This window comes from Plectropomus leopardus, chromosome 15 (assembly GCF_026936395.1).
Source record: "Plectropomus leopardus strain MGB_pleo_1.0 chromosome 15, ASM2693639v1, whole genome shotgun sequence".
Taxonomy (NCBI): domain Eukaryota; kingdom Metazoa; phylum Chordata; class Actinopteri; order Perciformes; family Serranidae; genus Plectropomus; species Plectropomus leopardus.
Genome location: NC_142190.1, coordinates 1,382,494 through 1,403,710, shown reverse-complemented (window position 1 = coordinate 1,403,710; position 21,217 = coordinate 1,382,494). Strand labels below are relative to the sequence as shown.

At 36.0% G+C, this 21,217-nt stretch overlaps 1 protein-coding gene across 7 annotated transcripts in view; it reads left to right on the top strand.

Annotated features, from left to right (window-relative positions):
• The window catches only part of LOC121938644 (glutamate receptor 1-like), a 148,677-nt gene that overhangs the window by 104,442 nt on the left and 23,018 nt on the right, over positions 1–21,217 (top strand). For 2 of the 7 annotated variants that reach the window (XM_088088067.1, XM_088088065.1), the window contains 2 exons: positions 4,988–5,102; positions 8,980–9,114. In XM_088088067.1, coding sequence (XP_087944193.1) covers positions 4,988–5,102; positions 8,980–9,114 — 250 coding nt within the window. Of the gene's footprint in view, positions 1–3,129; positions 5,103–8,979; positions 9,115–21,217 lie in introns of those variants that run through there. The other 5 variants (XR_015778853.1, XR_015778852.1, XM_088088066.1 and 2 more) reach the window with 5 other exon arrangements.

Here is a 21,217-nt window from a genome sequence, read left to right as displayed (position 1 = left end):
TACTTTTTTTTAAAGTATTCCTTTAAGAAAACATGCAAATACAGGAACTCACTACAAGCAGCACCACAATATTAATCTGTCTCTGGGTTACACTAAAAAAATGATGCACATGGCTGGGACACGCTTGTTGCCATGGTTTTAAATAGTTATTGGAGTCTGCTGTCGGTCAGTGGGGAGTTATTTGGTTTATTGGAGAAGATGTTTGCTTAATTAGTTTTGTCTCTTTGGATGCGTTTTCTTAATGTGCCACTGAGATGATGATTCTTTAATTTGGTTGTTAATAAGAATTCTGCTCTTTTAACTCCAACTATCACTCTGACCAAAGTTTAATGACAACTTTAATGGTGTCGAGAAATACAAAGTAGTTTTAAGACCACGCAATTTTACCGAATTCCTTGATTTTTAGGTAGTGGGACATTGCTGTTCTTGATTTTCAAAAAAATTCAAATTAAGTTGGATTCAAATAATTTTCATGTGGATTGTTTAATCTTTTACACTCAAGTGTCTGTTGTATATTTTACTTTACATAATGCAATTTAGAACAAAACTCTTCTTTTGCTGCTGCCATTGTCACATTAACCCTTTAAAATCCTGAGCAAATTGGTTTGATTTCTCCTGAAAACTTGGGGGAAAAGGCAAACAGCAGAACAGCACTCCACACACACATTTCGGGCTGGACGCCCTTTTAGCATGTAGATTTGGCAATATTACAAATGTGTAAAAAAAAATGTTCTGTAATATTGCAAAATTTACACATTGAAGAAGGGCGTCCAGCCCGAAACGTCTGTGTGACAATAATTAAGTTATAATGAGTGCTGTTCTGATTTTTTTACTGCATTGATATCCACTTTGAATATTCGACACCCAGTCTAGAAAGAGTTAAATCACTTGTGAGCATGTTAATGTGTCGTATTTTGGGGAAAAGGCAATAAGAAGCTTGACAGGAAATGTTCAGCACGTTGCAGGATGTGATAAAAAAATTACCTGAAAATTAGGGTTATTTGTTATTTGCTTTTCTTTTTCTTTTTTTCTATTTATTTTTGGGCCTTGTCTTGTTCAGTTTCTCATTGCCCTCTCCCCATGATTTTTTCCAAAGTAATCAAACCAATGTGCTCATGTTTCAAGGGGTTAATTATTGCTCTTGTCCCTTCACACTGAACTAATGCTGGTTGACTCGTCACTGATCATTTTTAAAATTCGTCTTTCTTTGAAACATCTCCACTTCCTTCTGCCACTCGAGCTTTGACCATCACTGGTATGTAAAGAGGAACAACAGACATTAGTGGGCAAAATAATAATATAATATACAATAATAAAACACGGTCGGTAAAATGTAACAGGCATTTTCTCACCTACTTCACTTTAGTATTTCAGCGCACTATTTCATAACACACTTGGTATTTCTGTCCAAACATTTGACTGTTGTTCCTCGTTTATTCATTAGGTAATGAATGGAAAGTAGTCGAGGATTGCTGCGCAGTAGTCGGTAGCAGGACACATTTGCTGTTTTTCAACCCAGACTGTATTAAAATGTCTTTTTCCTTCACTAGTGAATCAGAAATGAACTCTTCTGCTGCAGCTGATCACTGGGCTCAAAGCAAACTTACAAAGCAATTTATTTCCATTCATCAATCGATTCACAGCAGAGAAAAACTCCCTCTATTTCTTCCTGGAGGATCCCCAAGTGATCCTAAACCAGTTGGGAGACGTAGTCTCTCCAGCATTTCCAAGTTTTACCCATGGATGTCCTCCCAGTCTGTCGTGCTTGGGACATGTCCAGAGAAAGACTCCCAGGAGAGTTTCTTTCTAGGAATCTCCTTATGGCTCCTCTGAAGTAGAATTGGTTTCATTTGGACGTCTTCCCAAAATATCAAAGTCCTTCCTCTATCGTGTTTGGTGACGCTAACGCCATGCTGACTCACTTTGTCCTCGCCGCTTGTATTAAAGTCTCATGTCTTCAGGTGCTCAAAACAAACATTACATTTAAGTCCATCCCAAAGACGTATTACTGCAGCCAGGATGGTTCACTCCCTGAAAAAGACCGTGATCCTGGGTTGAGAACATAGATCTTAATCTAAGTGTATAAAGAACCCCAGAAATGAGTCCTAAAACCTGGAAATCAGTTAGCATTTTAGTACTTAAGTCAATGGGAGCTTTTAATGTGGTTTTGGAATATGTTTTTGTGTTAGAAGCAGTAAATAAGGTCTAACACACACGGTTAACACAAGCTGGAGAGATTCTCAGAGAATTGGCCTTCAACCAACTCAGGTTCCCCTCAACCTCCAACTTTCACCTTTTCATTGAAGAAACCACAAACTGATGGTTCCAAGACGCTTTTTCTTGCTGCTTTTTGACTACAGGAGTCACCTGACTCCTAAAGACTGACTACTAAGAAACATACGTGCAGTGTGCCGGTCTGTGATATTCTAAAAACCTACCAGTTCGACACAGCCTTTCATCTCTACAGCAAAGACTCTCTGTACTTTTCTTCAGTTTGTAGCTGAATATCATCTGTAGTTTCTCAAAAATGAAAGTGCTGTGCCTGAACTAATTTGATACTCCATGGGCCGTACAAGGTAGATTTATTTGTCATTCTTTGTAGTTTCAAAAAAATGAAATTAAAATTTGTCCCTAAATCATCTGCATCTTTTGGCCTCTAAGGAGGAGTTTATGAGTCCCACAGCCTGGAGGAACAATCTTCTCCGGAGTACCAATAAATTGGTATTGTCATTTCTTTTTGGAAATTTGGAAGCTCACAGTCGACAGACATTTCTGACATTTGGTTTGCGACTGCTTTTGTAGTGTTGTCTGCAAGATTTTGATTTTTTAAATGGGATGGTTTATTCTGTTTTTTTTTTCTTTTTGAGCACCTGAATGGCCGCAGCAGTCTTTCACACTCAAACTATGTGGATGTGGGATATGCACAACTTTAAAAGATGAGAAATAACATTTTAACAAGGTCTGGGTCGAAAAGCAGCGAACCTCTCCTTTAAAGGACCATTCATTTGCAGAATTAACATGCCTGACATAAGCAGATTACTTGTAATGATGTTGCTTTCTTCACCATGGCAGTCCTCTGCTCATTAACACCTAGTTCCCTTTTATCCCTTATTACTATCATCCTCGTAGAAACCCTGTTAACTTGGCAGTATTAAAACTGAACGAGCAGGGCCTGTTGGACAAATTGAAAAACAGATGGTGGTATGACAAGGGAGAGTGCGGCACCGGGGGAGGGGACTCCAAGGTCAGATCACCGTAACCCCCAACGGGTAACGACAGGCAATGGCACACCAGGGTAACCGGCAACAACCCACAACTTAAATATCATGCAGAAAACACTCCGGATGGCACCGCTGAAACTGTACCTAAACCTGCTGTTTGGTGTCTTTCACAGCTGTGGAAACACCGGTTCCTCTGGAATACAACGTGATTTGATCCATCCGAATTATTCACTTTTAGAAAAACATTGGTGATTTCTCACCTTCTGATCCAGGGGGTATTTTACATAACTAATTTAGAAAGTTGAATTTCACCCTGGCAGCTCGGATTTGTCCGTGTTTCAGCCATCAATGGGCCTATTTAAATAAGTTGAGAAAATGAAATTGAAACCGAATTTGCAATTTACAAAATGTACATAATTCCTGAAAGGCAACTTTTTTTGGTGCAATGTTTGACAAAACCTGATTTATCTCCTATGTGCAAGATATCTTCTACCTACACAGGGATTTTATCTCCCTCATACAGGATTTATCTCCTACATAAGTGATGTAATTTCCGAACCAACAGGATTTTATCCCCTATGTATGATATATTGTCTTCAATGTATGGGATGTTATCTTCTATGCAGGAGACATGCAGGATGTCAGTGGGATATTATCATTTATGTACAGGATGTTATCTCCTATGTAAGGAGATATTATCTCCTACATATGGGATATGGGTTATTTTTTACATAGGAGATATAATGGTCTATATTATTCACCACGTAAAAGATCAACCTGTAGGCTTAATTAGGTTGTTTTAAGAATGAGACAGCCGTGCAAAGTTAAGCTCTTAGTGCACAATACAAGACCATTTTCTTTTCTTTAAATATGAAATTGAGCCTTCTCACGTTTTAATTTTTAAAGTTTCATGAATCAAAACAAACCTTTGCACTAAATGCAAGAGCCCTTTAGGTTATTTTCTTGCAATTTTCAAAAGACAAACATTTGGGAAACAGGACTCCACAATTATGTATGTGTATTAAGTAACTGTCAATACAATTTTTGAAAAGATTAGTTGCTTAATTTAGTTAGTTTCAGCATCTTTTTTCATACTGTAGGTAAAGAAAGGTGGCACTGGTACATGGGCATCATGGAAATATAATCCAAGTCTAAACATGGAAATAATTTATTTCACCGTAAAGCAATATAGCCGAGATAACGGACGATAAACCAGGATTATCTTGGTTGGTAAAATATCCCCTCTGATCATCTTTGGAGCCAATTCCCTGTTAATGAACACTTCATTCCCCCCAAAATGTTAACTACAGCAGGCCTGCACCTACTCTCCACAAAATGCACACGACTTGTTTTCTGGTTTCTGTTCAGACTGTTTTGTTTCGTGAATCCCGGAGTGTTTTTTAGCTTTTGCCGGTTACCCGAAGTGATATAGTAATACACATCTCGCACGTAGGGAGTCAGGCCAGAAACAAGCTAGATGGAGTATTAATGCATATCACTTTGACGCTAACATTTACCAAAACATGTTTACGTGTGATTGTGCCTGTTTTTTGTTTTTCTTTCTGTTGTTGTTGAGGTGTTCTCTGTAGCGTACCAAAGAGACTGTACTGCAATGCCACTTTTGCTAAACTCATGCTGCTGCTGTAGCCGCCGCAGCCGTGTTGCTGTGCAGCTGAACAATAACATAAGATAACATGGAGGTGCATAATGTTATTTATGTTATTTCCACCCCCCTCCCCCTCCCTTCCTCACATGGGTCTTTGAAGAATCCCAGTAAACCTAGCAGTACTGAAGCTCAATGAACAAGCCGTCTTAGACAAGTTGAAAAACAAGTGGTGGTATGACAAGGGGGAGTGTGGACACAAGGACTCCGGCAGAAAGGTCAGTTCTTGAGGTTGCTCGGCCTGGTCCCGAGGTCATGTGTTGGTTTACCCCACCCCACCTTACCCTCATCAGACCCACACCCCCAAATACCCCAAACTCCAGCAGGCACACTCTGAAAAGAAAAAAAATGTTTTTTTTGCAGATTTTGTTCTTGAAGAATATTAGAAAGTGCAGTTTTTGTGTTTTTTTATTGCTAATTTTTCTGGTCCAATTCAGCGCATTTGTTGACTTTTTTCGTAGTAGAAATAGTAGTTACCAGGATGTAACTCTATTTCTCTGAGTGTGAAAAATATATGCAGCTTTAAAAAAAAAAAAAATACAAATCATCAAATGCATCATTAAGTTCCAGTATTTGGACGGCTGTTTTTGCCACCAGGTGTTGAACGTAAATTTGGTACACTGTGAAATGTTTTAAATATTTTTAAAGTTTTATTATCTGTAACCGAAGATTTCACCAAGAAGACGCAACTTTCAGCCTGATGGTTAGGATCGCTTTAAGATCCAACTCTCAGTAAGAAAGAAATTAGTTGAACTTTTCCTTTAAATTTAAGTCAAAAACAAACAAGAAAAAGGTGCTTAACATATATATATATATTTATTCTGTTACATACGTTTAAATATATAATCATCAATATACTTTCTCGACATTTTTCCTGACTTTTTATTATTATTATTTTTGATAATCCCCCTCCCCATTAAAAAAACAAATTTTCAGTTTTTTTTCTTTCTGGCAAGTTTTATGAAATTTCTTGTTAAATTGATCATTGTCTTTTTTGCCTGTTTTTTAACATTAAAACAATGCTCAGGTTTCAAAGGGTTAAACAGCTTTTGAAAGGTGTCTGAACGCAACACAAGAACACTGATGTTGATCCAGGTTTGAAGGGGTTAAGACACGATGTATAATGTCATAGTTTGAAATGCAAATTCAGATCTACCAAATTTAGGTTCAGGACCTGCTGGCACAAAAATCTGCATTTGTGATTAGTATTTTATTGAGGGAACGTCTTTTCGGTTTGTGGAAGCTCTTTTTGTTTTTGGAGTGTGACCCTGCTGCTCAGCTGACCGTTCTGAAGAGCCGGAGGAAAAACTTTTGTCTGACGGCACGTGGAAACCTCAAACTGCGAGGCTGTCCGCCGCCGAGCGCCTTTCATGACCTCAGAGCTCGTTCCAAAACTACAGTCAGATACGTTTATGCAAACTGATGAGAAAATGAGCCGGGCTTTTGCCCGCTCAGACAAAGCAGCCTTTTTTTTGGAGATAAGGGGTTTTCACGTCTCCAGATCAGATTTCTTCAGAGGCTTTTCTCTGCTCAGCTTCCTTCTGTTCTCCAGAATATTCTGTGGTCAGCACAGTGAGGCAGCCGCAGACAGACAGACAGACAGACGGCGACTCTGCTGAAAAATCTGACTTTTTACATCACTTTAAATCCAAATTCCAACTTTCTTTAGTTGCAACTTTTATATCGACGTTTTTAAACCACGCTGGGTGTCGTACGGTGTCTGAAAAAAGACGTTTTTGTGGGGTTTTTGTCTTTCTAAAGATAATCTGCATCAGAATCTGGCCCGGAAGAGACGCCGATTTTCCTACATTCAGATGTAAAATGTCAGATTTTGGAAACTGTTGCTATATTTCTTTCTCTCTCTCTGTCAGCCTTTGACTCTCGACCTCCGTCTCTCTCTGTTTATGGCTGCTAACCGACACTTGATGAAATTGAAGCCACTGACCACAGCCTTACCACCCCTCCTCTTCCTCCCCTCACACACACACACACACACACACACACACACACACACACACACACACACACACACACACACACACACACACACACACACACTGGTGCTTTTGTCTCCGATCTGTCATGTACCTCCTGCTGTAACAGACGAACCTTCATCAGTCGTCAGCGTGGCGACGAGGAGAAAAGACTCAAAGTCAGACTGAAACTGCAGAAATGTAAATTAAAGTGTAAAAATGACACAGGTAAACGAATATACATGAAAAGTAATTAAGAAACACTACAGAAAAGTAAACTAGAGGAAAATAAAATAGAGAAAATAAAGGAAACTGTAAAGATGAACAACAAAAAGGAAACTACAATAAACTACAGCAAACTGCAAACAGGAACTATGTGAAACTACAAAAAAGTAAACTGCAGGAAAAAAAATAAAAATAAACTACAAAGAAATAATTAACTACGGGAAACTACAAAATACAATTACAGAAAAGTACAAAAAAGTAAAGTACTGGGAACTGCAAAAGAGGAAACTGCAGTAAACATGAGCAAACTACAAAAGATATAAACTACAGAAAACCACAGAAGACAAAACTACAAAAAATTCAAACAAAGGGAAACAGCAATAATGTAAACTACAGCGAACTGCAGAAGAAGAACTACAATAAATCAAACTACTGCAAACTACACATAGGAAACTACAAAAAGAAAAACTACATGGAACTACAAAAGAGGAACTACAATTAAGTAAATTACAAGTACAAAAAAGGGAAACTACATGAAACTACAAAAATGTAAACTAAAGGAAACTAAAGGAAATATGTGGAAGCTACAATAGAGGAAACCAGAAACAAAGAAAGAAAAACGACGTAAACTACAGGAAACCACAAAAACAGAAACTACAAGAAGGTAAAAAATAAACAACAAAAAAGGAAACTACAGGAAACTACAAAAAAATAGGTTAATTATGGGAAACTACAATAAAGTATTAATAAATAATTAAGTAGTACAGTAATACGACATGATATAACTGTGTGTGAATTTGAGTTAAGACTAATATATTAAACAAATAAATGTTTTTATTTCAGTCTGACTTTGATGTTTCTTCGGTATAATTCGACAACATCTGATTGGCCGAGAGTTTGACGACGTGACAATTTGGAGAGGAAAGCTCTCTGATAGGCTCCGCCCACCTTCACCACACTTCCTGTTGAAGAGAGGCCCCGCCCACTATGAGTGCTGTTTTTTTTTAAATTTAATTTAATTTTTAACAGACTGCATGCTATTGGATGAGAGCGAGACAAGTCACGCCCACCAGAACTAAGTGACGCATGTGATGGAGAAACAACCAATTATGTAAATTTTAGAAACAAGCTCAGCAACCAATCAAATCTCTCCTTTTCTCAAAAGATTAAATGATTATTTTTTGTATGAGTCAGTTTGACAGAAGTTATAAAACATATTCTGTGAAGAACTGAGCAGATTTATTTTTTATTTACACTGAATTTAACTGTGGAACCTGAAAACAGCACAACTGAAATGTGAACTTGCAGATTTAAAAAAACTTTTCTTTTTTTTTTTGAAGCGGCTTAATTAAGAAAAACAATCAGTCTATAGAGACGACTTCTGTCTTTGTTTTCCCTCACTCTGTTTGCATTTCTGTGCATGAAAATTGCATGTGGCAGATATATAAATATGGATTTTCCAAAGGCTGTGATTTGAGGCAATGAAGATGGTAAAATTAAAGGGGTAGTTCACCAAATATAGTACTATAGTATAGTATAAAATGAAATAAATGATAAATTATACATTATAAATTATAAATTAAAAAGCATATGAAGACCACACTTAAACTTTTATCCACAGACAGAGTTATGAATAAACTGTCCTAAAATCAGTGGAGTGCCCCTTTAATAAATTAATTAATTTTTCTATTATTAAAATAATATTTATATTATATGTAAAAGTATATTATTTAGTATTTTTACACGCCTCTGTATCACAGCATTTGGACTTTTAAAAACTGTCTTAGTAGTGAGAAATATTCTTTTTTTTTAGCTTTTGATAATTATAACTGTAGTGATGTCATGACTCTCTGCTCCGCGATTGGTCGTCCCTGACCCCGCCTCTCTGTGCTGACAGGACAAGACGAGCGCGCTCAGTCTGAGCAACGTGGCCGGCGTGTTTTACATCCTGATCGGAGGTTTGGGGCTCGCCATGCTGGTGGCTCTGGTCGAGTTCTGCTACAAGTCCCGGATCGAGTCGAGACGGATGAAGGTGAGTCCAAACTGGGCGGAGTAAACCTGTGTGGTGTTATCAAACAAAAATTAACCCGCAATTTATACGGTTCTCGTGGCATTTTGAGGATTTTAGGAAGGTCCTAGGATTTTTTGACGTTTGTTGGATTTTAGGACATTTACAGGATTTTAGGACATTTCAAGGATTTGAGGATGTTTCTAAGATGTTGGGACATTTCTAGATTAGTTGGGATATTTTGAGGATTTTAAGACATTTCTGGGATTTTTGGACATTGCTCAGAGTTTAGGGTGTTTCTTGGATTTTCAGGACATTTCTAGGATTTTATGACCTGTCTGGGATTTTAAGATGTTTCCAGGATTTTGGGACATTTTTCAGATTTTAGGACGTTGCTGCTGCTCTTTCCTAACATTTTCTCCGAGCGTTGATGGTTGAAGTGCGTTTTGTGTGTAAATGCTCTCAGTGACAGACAGTTTTGTTGCCCCTCTGCTCACCACCTCAGCACCACACACACACCATGTTGTTGATGTTTGTGGTACACCAGAGAGACGTACATGTCCCCGCGTCTTTCTCGGGTGCAGTTTTATTTCTTGATGATCAGATTTTTGTGTCTTTATGGCGGCTCTCTGCAGAGCAGCCACAGGGCAGGAGCGCCAGCGTCGCTGCCATTTTTAAGCACCAGCTGAACTCGTCTCATCTGACTCTTGAGCTCCTCTTCATCGCCGGCGTCTGATGAAACTGCGGCCGCCTCATTACAGACTGGTGGTGGTTTGTACCGAGACTTTGATGGGCTGCTCAGAAGGAACAAACAAGTCATTAGAGCCATTTTTCCTCAGCGGCAGTCTGCTACTCTCATCTCTGCTGGACTCTTGTTATTCTCTTCACATGCGAGTCTGAGCACAAAGACTCTAAACTCCTCTCGCTGAAGGCGGCACTGACCCAACATGTGTGGAGGATTTCATCAGTGTGAGCAGATGGAGGGTTGTGCAGAGAGAGGGTGAGGCTGCGGTTACCTGCTGCAGAGGTAGATGTATTCACACGGGACTAATAGTCAATATACCCCGGTACATTCTCTGCTGATACATTATTGATACTCGGCCATAAATTTTGCAATGTGAGCTCTTGTGGAGAAGAATCTTTGCTTTGCTGCCGGCATTTTAACTGTGAACCGTTCTGGTGTCTGCGGCTGAAACCTCTCAGTTTATGGCTCTTTGACATTTCAGTTTTTATAGTTTGAAGTGTTTATGCTGTTCTGTTTATGCTGCAACAAGATGTCAAGTCTAAACCCTCTCGAGCTCAGAGCCTCAACGGTGAAAGGTAAATATGAGGATGGTGATGGAGAAAAGGTCACGAGGTCAGGACAAGAGTCTGCAGCCGTGCTGGCGGTTCTGTGAGGCTGTAATTGGTCACAGTGGTGCTTTGATCTGCGAACATGCTCACAATGGCAATATTAACATGCTGATGTTTTAATGCTATGATGTTTACAATGTTTAGCAGCTTTTTACCTGCTGATGGAAATATTGTGCAGATACAGCAGTTTGAATCATGAACCATGTACTCTATTAAATGTGTGCAATTAAAAAGTAAGTGAGCAGTCATAATATAATATGTAAAAAATTAAAATGAAATAAAAAATGTTACTGAAAAATGGAAAAATATTTAAAGAATAGTATATCACAAAAAAACTGGGAAAATCTGAACGTACAGTATAAATACATCAAAAATGGCATGTTGCTAAAAATTCCTTAAAAAAAAAATGTCATAGGATTATGGTTATACAATTTTAAAAAATAATCAAAAAACAATATAGTATAGCATGGTGGAAAAAAAATGATACCTAAAAAATCATACAATACAATGTCATTCACAAATCATTAAAAATGTCAAAGTATAGTGTGTCTTAAAAAATAGCTTAAAAATAGTATAGTATAGCATAGTATGTAGTTCAAAAGTCATCAGAAAAGTAATAGTATAGTATGTCATGTAAAAAAAAGGGATCAAAAATGTTACATTATACTAATGTTATATAGTATAGTACGTGGCAAAAAAATAATGTTGTATGTCATTGAAAAAAACATCAATAATGACATAGAATATTATGTCAATACAATCATAATTGAAAAAAATTGTCGTAATGTAGTAGTGTAAAAATTGCGAAAAGTTTCACAGTATGTTGCAAAAGAATCGTCAAGAAATGTAACGTGGAAAAAATGACTGAAAATGCAAGGCTATAGTATGGCAAAAATGTCAAAATATGACATGTCCCAACAACTGCTGAAAACCACATAAAACCATATGAAATAGCCATCCAAAACACGCCGTAGCATAGAAAATTGCAAAAAGTCCCCAAAACACAAAACTTTGACATGTGGAAAAAATGTCCGAAAATGCAAGGCTATAGTATGGCAAAAATGTCAAAATATGACATCTTCTGAAAACTGCTGAAAACCACATTAAACCACATGAAATAGCAGTCCAAGACACGCCATTGTGTACAAAGTTGCAAAAACGGCCAAAAACACAAAGCTTTGACATATGGGAAAAATGACCAAAAATGCAAGGCTATAGTATGGCAAAAATGTCAAAATTTGACATTTTCCAAAAACTGCTGAAAACCATATTAAACCATATAAAACAGCAATTTGAGACACGCCATTGCATAGAAAGTTGCAAAAATGTTCAAAAACACAAAAATTTGACATGTGGAAAAAATGACTGAAAATGCAAGGCTATAGTATGGCAAAAATGTCAAAAAATGACTTCTTCCGAAAACTGCTGAAAACCACATTAAGTGACATAAAATAGCCGTCAAAGACACGTCGTAGCATACAAAATTACAAAAGGTCGGCAAAACACAAAAATCTGACATGCAGGAAAAATCAATGAAAAAGCAAGGTTATAGTATGGAAAAAATGTCAAAATATGACATTTTCCAAAAACTGCTGAAAACCATATTAAACCATATAAAACAGCAATTTGAGACATGCCATTGCATAGAAAGTTGCAAAAACGTTCAAAAACACGAAATGTCATAGGATACGCGGGAAAAATGACCGAAAATGCAAGGCTATAGTATGGCAAAAATGTCAAAATATCACATCTTCTGAAAACTGCTGAAAATCACATTAAGTGACATAAAATAGCCGTCAAAGTCACGCCATTGCATAGAAAGTTGCAAAAACGGCCAAAAACACGAAACTTTGACACGCGGGAAAAATTACCGAAAATACAAGGGTATAGTATGGCAAAAATGTCAAAATATGACATGTCCCAACAACTGCTAATATTCACATGAAACCATATTAAATAGCCATCCAAAACACGCCGTAGCATAGAAAATTGCAAAAAGTCTCCAAAACACAAAACTTTGACATGTGGAAAAAATGTCCGAAAATGCAAGGCTATAGTATGGCAAAAATGTCAAAATATGACATCTTCTGAAAACTGCTGAAAACCACATTAAACCACATAAAACAGCAGTCCAAGACACGCCTTAGCATAGAAAATTGCAAAAAGTCTCCAAAACACAAAACTTTGACACACGGGAAAAATTACAGAAAATGTAAGGCTATAGTATGGCAAAAATGTCAAAATATGACATATTCTGAAAACTGCTGAAAACCACATTAAGTGACATAAAATAGCCGTCAAAGTCACGACATTGCATAGAAAGTTGCAAAAATGGCCAAAAACACGAAACTTTGACACGCTGGAAAAATTACCGAAAATGCAAGGCTATAGTATGGCAAAAATGTCAAAATATGACCTTTTCCAAAAACTGCTGAAAACCACATTAAACCACATTAAATAGCCGAAAAAAACGCTGTTGCATATAAAATTGCAAAAAGTTGCCAAAACACAAAAATTTGAAATGCTGCGGAAAAAAAATCAAAAAAGCAAGGCTATAGTATGGCAAAAATGTCAAAATATGACATCTTCTGAAAACTGCTGAAAACCACATTAAACCACATTAAATAGCAAGTCAAGACACGCTGTAGCATAGAAAATTTCAAAAAGTCGCCAAAACACAAAAATTTGATATGTGGGAAAAAAATTAAAAAAGCAAGGCTATAGTATGGCAAAAATGTCAAAATATGTCATTTCCCAAAAACTGCTGAAAACCACATTAAACCACATGAAACAGCAATTTGAGACACGCCATTGCATAGAAAGTTGCAAAAACGGCCAAAAACACAAAACTTTGACATGTGGAAAAAATTACCGAACATGCAAGGCTATAGTATGGCAAAAATGTCAAAATATGACATTTTCCAAAAACTCCTGAACACCACATTAAACCACATGAAATAACCGTCCAAGACACACCGTTGTAACCATAGAAAGTTGCAAAATTCGGCCAAAAACAAGAAAGATTTGACATGTGGGAAAAATGACAGAAAATGCAAGGCAATAGTATGGCAAAAATAACAAAATATGGCATCTTCTGAAAACTGCTAAAAATAACATTAAGTGACATAAAATAGCCGTCAAAGTCACGCCATTGCATAGAAAGTTGCAAAAATGGTCAAAAACACAAAAATGTGACATGTGGGAATAATGACCAAAAATGCAAGGCTATAGTATGGCAAAAATGTCAAAATATGACACGTCCCAAAAACTGCTGAAAACCACATTAAACCATTTGAAATAGCCATCCAAAACATGCCGCAGCATAGAAAATTGCAACAAGTCCCCAAAACACAAAACTTTGACATGTGCAAAAAATGACCGAAAATGCAAGGCTATAGTATGGCAAAAATGTCAAAATATGACATTTTCCAAAAACTGCTGGAAACCAAATTAAACCACATATGATAGCCGTCCAAGAAACGCTGCAGCATAGATAATTGCAAAAAGTCCCGAAAACATAAAAAAATTGAAATGTGGGAAAAATGACCAAGAATGCAAGGCTATGGTATGGCAAAAATGTCAAAATATGACATTTTCTGAAAACTGGTAAAAACCACATTAAACCACATGAAATAACCGTCCAAGACACGCAATACCATAGAAATTTGCAAAATTTCCCCAAAATAGAAAAATTTGACATGTGGGAAAAATGACCGAAAATGCAAGGCTATAGTATGGCAAAAATGTCAAAATATGACATTTTCCAAAAACTGCTGAAAACCACATTAAACCACATAAAATAGCCGTCCAAGAAACGCTGTAGCATAGAAAATTGCAAAAATCCCATAAAACAGAAAAATTTGACATGTGGGAAAAATGACCGAAAATGCAAGGCTATAGTATGGCAAAAATGTCAAAATATGACATTTTCCAAAAACTGCTGAAAACCACATTAAACCACATAAAATAGCCGTCCAAGACACGCTGTAGCATAGAAAATTGCAAAATTTCCGCAAAACAAGAAAATTTCACGTGGGAAAAATGACCGAATATGCAAGGCTATAGTATGGCAAAAATGTCAAAATATGACATTTCCCAAAAACTGCTGAAAACCACATTAAACCACATAAAATAGCCGTCCAAGACACGGTGTAGCATAGAAAATTGCAAAAATTCCATAAAACAGAAAAATTTTACATGTGGGAAAAATGACCAAGAATGCAAGGCTATAGTATGGCAAAAATGTCAAAATTTGACATTTCCCAAAAACTGCTGAAAACCACATTAAACCACATAAAATAGCCGTCCAAGACACGCTGTAGCATAGAAAATTGCAAAAAGTCCCCAAAACATAAAAAATTTGACATGTGGGAAAAATGACCAAGAATGCAAGGCTATAGTATGGCAAAAATGTCAAAATTTGACATTTCCCAAAAACTGCTGAAAACCACATTAAACCACATCAAATAACTGTCCAAGACACGCTGTAGCATAGAAAATTGCAAAATTTCCCCAAAACACAAAAATTTGACATGTGGGAAAAATGACCGAAAATGCAAGGCTATAGTATGGCAAAAATGTCAAAATATGACATTTTCCAAAAACTGCTGAAAACCACATTAAACCATATAAAATAGCCATCCAAAACACGCCGTAGCATAGAAAATTGCAAAAAGTCGCCAAAACACAAAAATTTGACGTGGAAAAAATGACCGAAAATGCAAGGCTATAGTATGGCAAAAATGTCAAAATATGACCTTTTCCAAAAACTGCTGAAAACCACATTAAACCACATAAAATAACCGTCCAAGACACGCTGTAGCATAGAAAATTGCAAAAATTCCATAAAACAGAAAAATTTTACATGTGGGAATAATGACCGAAAATGCAAGGCAATAGTATGGCAAAAATTTCAAAATGTGACATTTCCCAAAAACTGCTGAAAACCACATTAAACCACATAAAATAGCCGTCAAAGACATGCTGTAACATAGAAATTTTCAAAAATTCCATAAAACAAGAAAATTTGACGTGGGAAAAATGGCAGAAAATGCAAGGCTATAGTATGGCAAAAATTTCAAAATATGACATTTTCTGAAAACTGCTGGAAACCAAATTAAACCACAGGAAATAGCCGTCCAAGACACGCTGTAGCATAGAAATTTTCAAAAATCCCATAAAACAGAAAAATTTGACATGTGGGAAAAATGACCGAAAATGCAAGGCTATAGTATGGCAAAAATGTCAAAATATGACATTTTCCAAAAACTGCTGAAAACCACATTAAACCACATGAAATAGCCATCCAAGACACGCTGTAGCATAGAAAATTGCAAAATTTCCCCAAAATAAGAAAATTTGACACGCAGAAAAAATGACCGAAAATGCAAGGCTATAGTATGGCAAAAATGTCAAAATATGACATTTTCCAAAAACTGCTGAAAACCACATTAAACCACATAAAATAGCCGTCCAAGACACGCTGTAGCATAGAAAATTTCAAAAAGTCGCCAAAACACAAAAATTTGATATGTGGGAAAAAAATTAAAAAAGCAAGGCTATAGTATGGCAAAAATGTCAAAATATGACATTTTCCAAAAACTCCTGAAAACCACATTAAACCACATGAAATAACCGTCCAAGAAACGCTGTAGCATAGAAAATTGCAAAAAGTCCCCAAAACATAAAAAATTTGAAATGTGGGAAAACTGACCAAGAATGCAAGGCTATAGTATGGCAAAAATGTCAAAATATGACATTTTCCAAAAACTGCTGAAAACCACATTAAACCACATAAAATAGCCGTCCAAGACACGCTGTAGCATAGAAAATTGCAAAACTTCTGCAAAACAAGAAAATTTCACATGTGGGAAAAATGACCAAGAATGCAAGGCTATAGTATGGCAAAAATGTCAAAATTTGACATTTCCCAAAAACTGCTGAAAACCACATTAAACCACATAAAATAGCCGTCCAAGACACGCTGTAGCATAGAAAATTTCAAAAAGTCGCCAAAACACAAAAATTTGATATGTGGAAAAAATTACCGAACATGCAAGGCTATAGTATGGCAAAAATGTCAAAATATGACATTTTCTGAAAACTGCTAAAAACCACATTAAACCACATGAAATAACCGTCCAAGACACGCAATACCATAGAAATTTTCAAAAATTCCATAAAACAGAAAAATTTTACATGTGGGAAAAATGACCGAAAATGCAAGGCTATAGTATGGCAAAAATGTCAAAATATGACATTTCCCAAAAACTGCTGAAAACCACATTAAACCACATAAAATAGCCGTCCAAGACACGGTGTAGCATAGAAAATTGCAAAAATTCCATAAAACAAGAAAATTTGACATGCGGCAGAAATGACAGAAACTGCAAGGCTATAGTATGGCAAAAATGTCAAAATGTGACATTTCCCAAAAACTGCTGAAAACCACATTAAACCACATAAAATAGCCGTCAAAGACATGCTGTAGCATAGAAAATTGCAAAAAGTCCCCAAAACATAAAAAATTTGAAATGTGGGAAAAATGACCAAGAATGCAAGGCTATAGTATGGCAAAAATGTCAAAATATGACATTTTCCAAAAACTGCTGAAAACCACATTAAACCACATCAAATAACTGTCCAAGACACGCTGTAGCATAGAAAATTGCAAAAAGTCCCCAAAACAAGAAAATTTGACATGCGGCAGAAATGACGGAAACTGCAAGGCTATAGTATGGCAAAAATGTCAAAATATGACATTTTCCAAAAACTGCTGGAAAACCAAATTAAACCACGTATAATAGCCGTCCAAGAAACGCTGTAGCATAGAAATTTGCAAAATTTCCCCAAAACACAAAAATTTGACATGTGGGAAAAATGACCGAAACTGCAAGGCTATAGTATGGCAAAAATGTGAAAATGTGACATTTTCCAAAAACTGCTGAAAACCACATTAAACCACATAAAATAGCCGTCCAAGACACGCTGTAGCATAGAAAATTTCAAAAAGTCGCCAAAACACAAAAATTTGATATGTGGGAAAAAAATTAAAAAAGCAAGGCTATAGTATGGCAAAAATGTCAAAATATGTCATTTCCCAAAAACTGCTGGAAACCACATTAAACCACATGAAATAACCGTCCAAGACACGGTGTAACATAGAAATTTTCAAAAATTCCATAAAACAGAAAGATTTTACATGTGGGAAAAATGACCAAAAATGCAAGGCTATAGTATGGCAAAAATGTCAAAATATGACATTTTCCAAAAACTGCTGAAAACCACATTAAACCACATCAAATAACTGTCCAAGACACGCTGTAGCATAGAAAATTGCAAAAAGTCCCCAAAACAAGAAAATTTGACATGCGGCAGAAATGACGGAAACTGCAAGGCTATAGTATGGCAAAAATGTCAAAATATGACATTTTCCAAAAACTGCTGGAAAACCAAATTAAACCACGTATAATAGCCGTCCAAGAAACGCTGTAGCATAGAAATTTGCAAAATTTCCCCAAAACACAAAAATTTGACATGTGGGAAAAATGACCGAAAATGCAAGGCTATAGTATGGCAAAAATGTCAAAATATGACATTTTCCAAAAACTGCTGAAAACCACATTAAACCACATAAAATAGCCGTCCAAGACACGCTGTTGCATAGAAAATTTCAAAAAGTCGCCAAAACACAAAAATTTGATATGTGGGAAAAAAATTAAAAAAGCAAGGCTATAGTATGGCAAAAATGTCAAAATATGTCATTTCCCAAAAACTGCTGGAAACCACATTAAACCACATGAAATAACCGTCCAAGACACGGTGTAACATAGAAATTTTCAAAAATTCCATAAAACAGAAAGATTTTACATGTGGGAAAAATGACCAAAAATGCAAGGCTATAGTATGGCAAAAATGTCAAAATTTGACATTTCCCAAAAACTGCTGAAAACCACATTAAACCACATAAAATAACCGTCCAAGACACGGTGTAACATAGAAATTTTCAAAAATTCCATAAAACAGAAAGATTTTACATGTGGGAAAAATGACCAAAAATGCAAGGCTATAGTATGGCAAAAATGTCAAAATATGACATTTTCTGAAAACTGCTAAAAACCACATTAAACCACAGGAAATAACCGTCCAAGACACGGTGTAGCATAGAAATTTTCAAAAATCCCATAAAACAGAAAAATTTGACATGTGGGAAAAATGACCGAAAATGCAAGGCTATAGTATGGCAAAAATGTCAAAATATGACATTTCCCAAAAACTGCTGAAAACCACATTAAACCACATAAAATAGCCGTCCAAGACACGGTGTAGCATAGAAAATTGCAAAAATTCCATAAAACAAGAAAATTTGACATGCGGCAGAAATGACAGAAACTGCAAGGCTATAGTATGGCAAAAATGTCAAAATATGACATTTTCTGAAAACTGGTAAAAACCACATTAAACCACATGAAATAGCCATCCAAGACACGCTGTAGCATAGAAAATTGCAAAATTTCCCCAAAATAAGAAAATTTGACACGCAGAAAAAATGACCGAAAATGCAAGGCTATAGTATGGCAAAAATGTCAAAATATGACATTTCCCAAAAACTGCTGAAAACCACATTAAACCACATAAAATAGCCGTCCAAGACACGGTGTAGCATAGAAAATTGCAAAAATTCCATAAAACAAGAAAATTTGACATGCGGCAGAAATGACAGAAACTGCAAGGCTATAGTATGGCAAAAATGTCAAAATGTGACATTTCCCAAAAACTGCTGAAAACCACATTAAACCACATAAAATAGCCGTCAAAGACATGCTGTAGCATAGAAAATTGCAAAAAGTCCCCAAAACATAAAAAATTTGAAATGTGGGAAAAATGACCAAGAATGCAAGGCTATAGTATGGCAAAAATGTCAAAATATGACATTTTCCAAAAACTGCTGAAAACCACATTAAACCACATCAAATAACTGTCCAAGACACGCTGTAGCATAGAAAATTGCAAAAAGTCCCCAAAACAAGAAAATTTGACATGCGGCAGAAATGACGGAAACTGCAAGGCTATAGTATGGCAAAAATGTCAAAATATGACATTTTCCAAAAACTGCTGGAAAACCAAATTAAACCACGTATAATAGCCGTCCAAGAAACGCTGTAGCATAGAAATTTGCAAAATTTCCCCAAAACACAAAAATTTGACATGTGGGAAAAATGACCGAAACTGCAAGGCTATAGTATGGCAAAAATGTGAAAATGTGACATTTTCCAAAAACTGCTGAAAACCACATTAAACCACATAAAATAGCCGTCCAAGACACGCTGTAGCATAGAAAATTTCAAAAAGTCGCCAAAACACAAAAATTTTACATGTGGGAAAAAAATTAAAAAAGCAAGGCTATAGTATGGCAAAAATGTCAAAATATGTCATTTCCCAAAAACTGCTGGAAACCACATTAAACCACATGAAATAACCGTCCAAGACACGGTGTAACATAGAAATTTTCAAAAATTCCATAAAACAGAAAGATTTTACATGTGGGAAAAATGACCAAAAATGCAAGGCTATAGTATGGCAAAAATGTCAAAATTTGACATTTCCCAAAAACTGCTGAAAACCACATTAAACCACATAAAATAACCGTCCAAGACACGGTGTAACATAGAAATTTTCAAAAATTCCATAAAACAGAAAGATTTTACATGTGGGAAAAATGACCAAAAATGCAAGGCTATAGTATGGCAAAAATGTCAAAATATGACATTTTCTGAAAACTGCTAAAAACCACATTAAACCACAGGAAATAACCGTCCAAGACACGGTGTAGCATAGAAATTTTCAAAAATTCCATAAAACAGAAAAATTTTACATGTGGGAAAAATGACCGAAAATGCAAGGCTATAGTATGGCAAAAATGTCAAAATATGACATTTTCCAAAAACTGCTGAAAACCACATTAAACCACATGAAATAGCCATCCAAGACACGCTGTAGCATAGAAAATTGCAAAATTTCCCCAAAATAAGAAAATTTGACACGCAGAAAAAATGACCGAAAATGCAAGGCTATAGTATGGCAAAAATTTCAAAATGTGACATTTCCCAAAAACTGCTGAAAACCACATTAAACCACATAAAATAGCCGTCCAAGACATGCTGTAGCATAGAAAATTTCAAAAAGTCGCCAAAACACAAAAATTTGATATGTGGGAAAAAAATTTAAAAAGCAAGGCTATAGTATGGCAAAAATGTCAAAATATGACATTTTCCAAAAACTGCTGAAAACCACATTAAACCACATCAAATAACTGTCCAAGAAACGCTGTAGCATAGAAAATTGCAAAAAGTCCCCAAAACATAAAAAATTCGACATGTGGGAAAACTGACCAAGAATGCAAGGCTATAGTATGGCAAAAATGTCAAAATATGACATTTTCCAAAAACTGCTGAAAACCACATTAAACCACATAAAATAGCCGTCCAAGACACGCTGTAGCATAGAAAATTGCAAAACTTCTGCAAAACAAGAAAATTTCACATGTGGGAAAAATGACCAAGAATGCAAGGCTATAGTATGGCAAAAATGTCAAAATTTGACATTTCCCAAAAACTGCTGAAAACCACATTAAACCACATAAAATAGCCGTCCAAGACACGCTGTAGCATAGAAAATTTCAAAAAGTCGCCAAAACACAAAAATTTGATATGTGGGAAAAATGACCAAAAATGCAAGGCTATAGTATGGCAAAAATGTCAAAATTTGACATTTC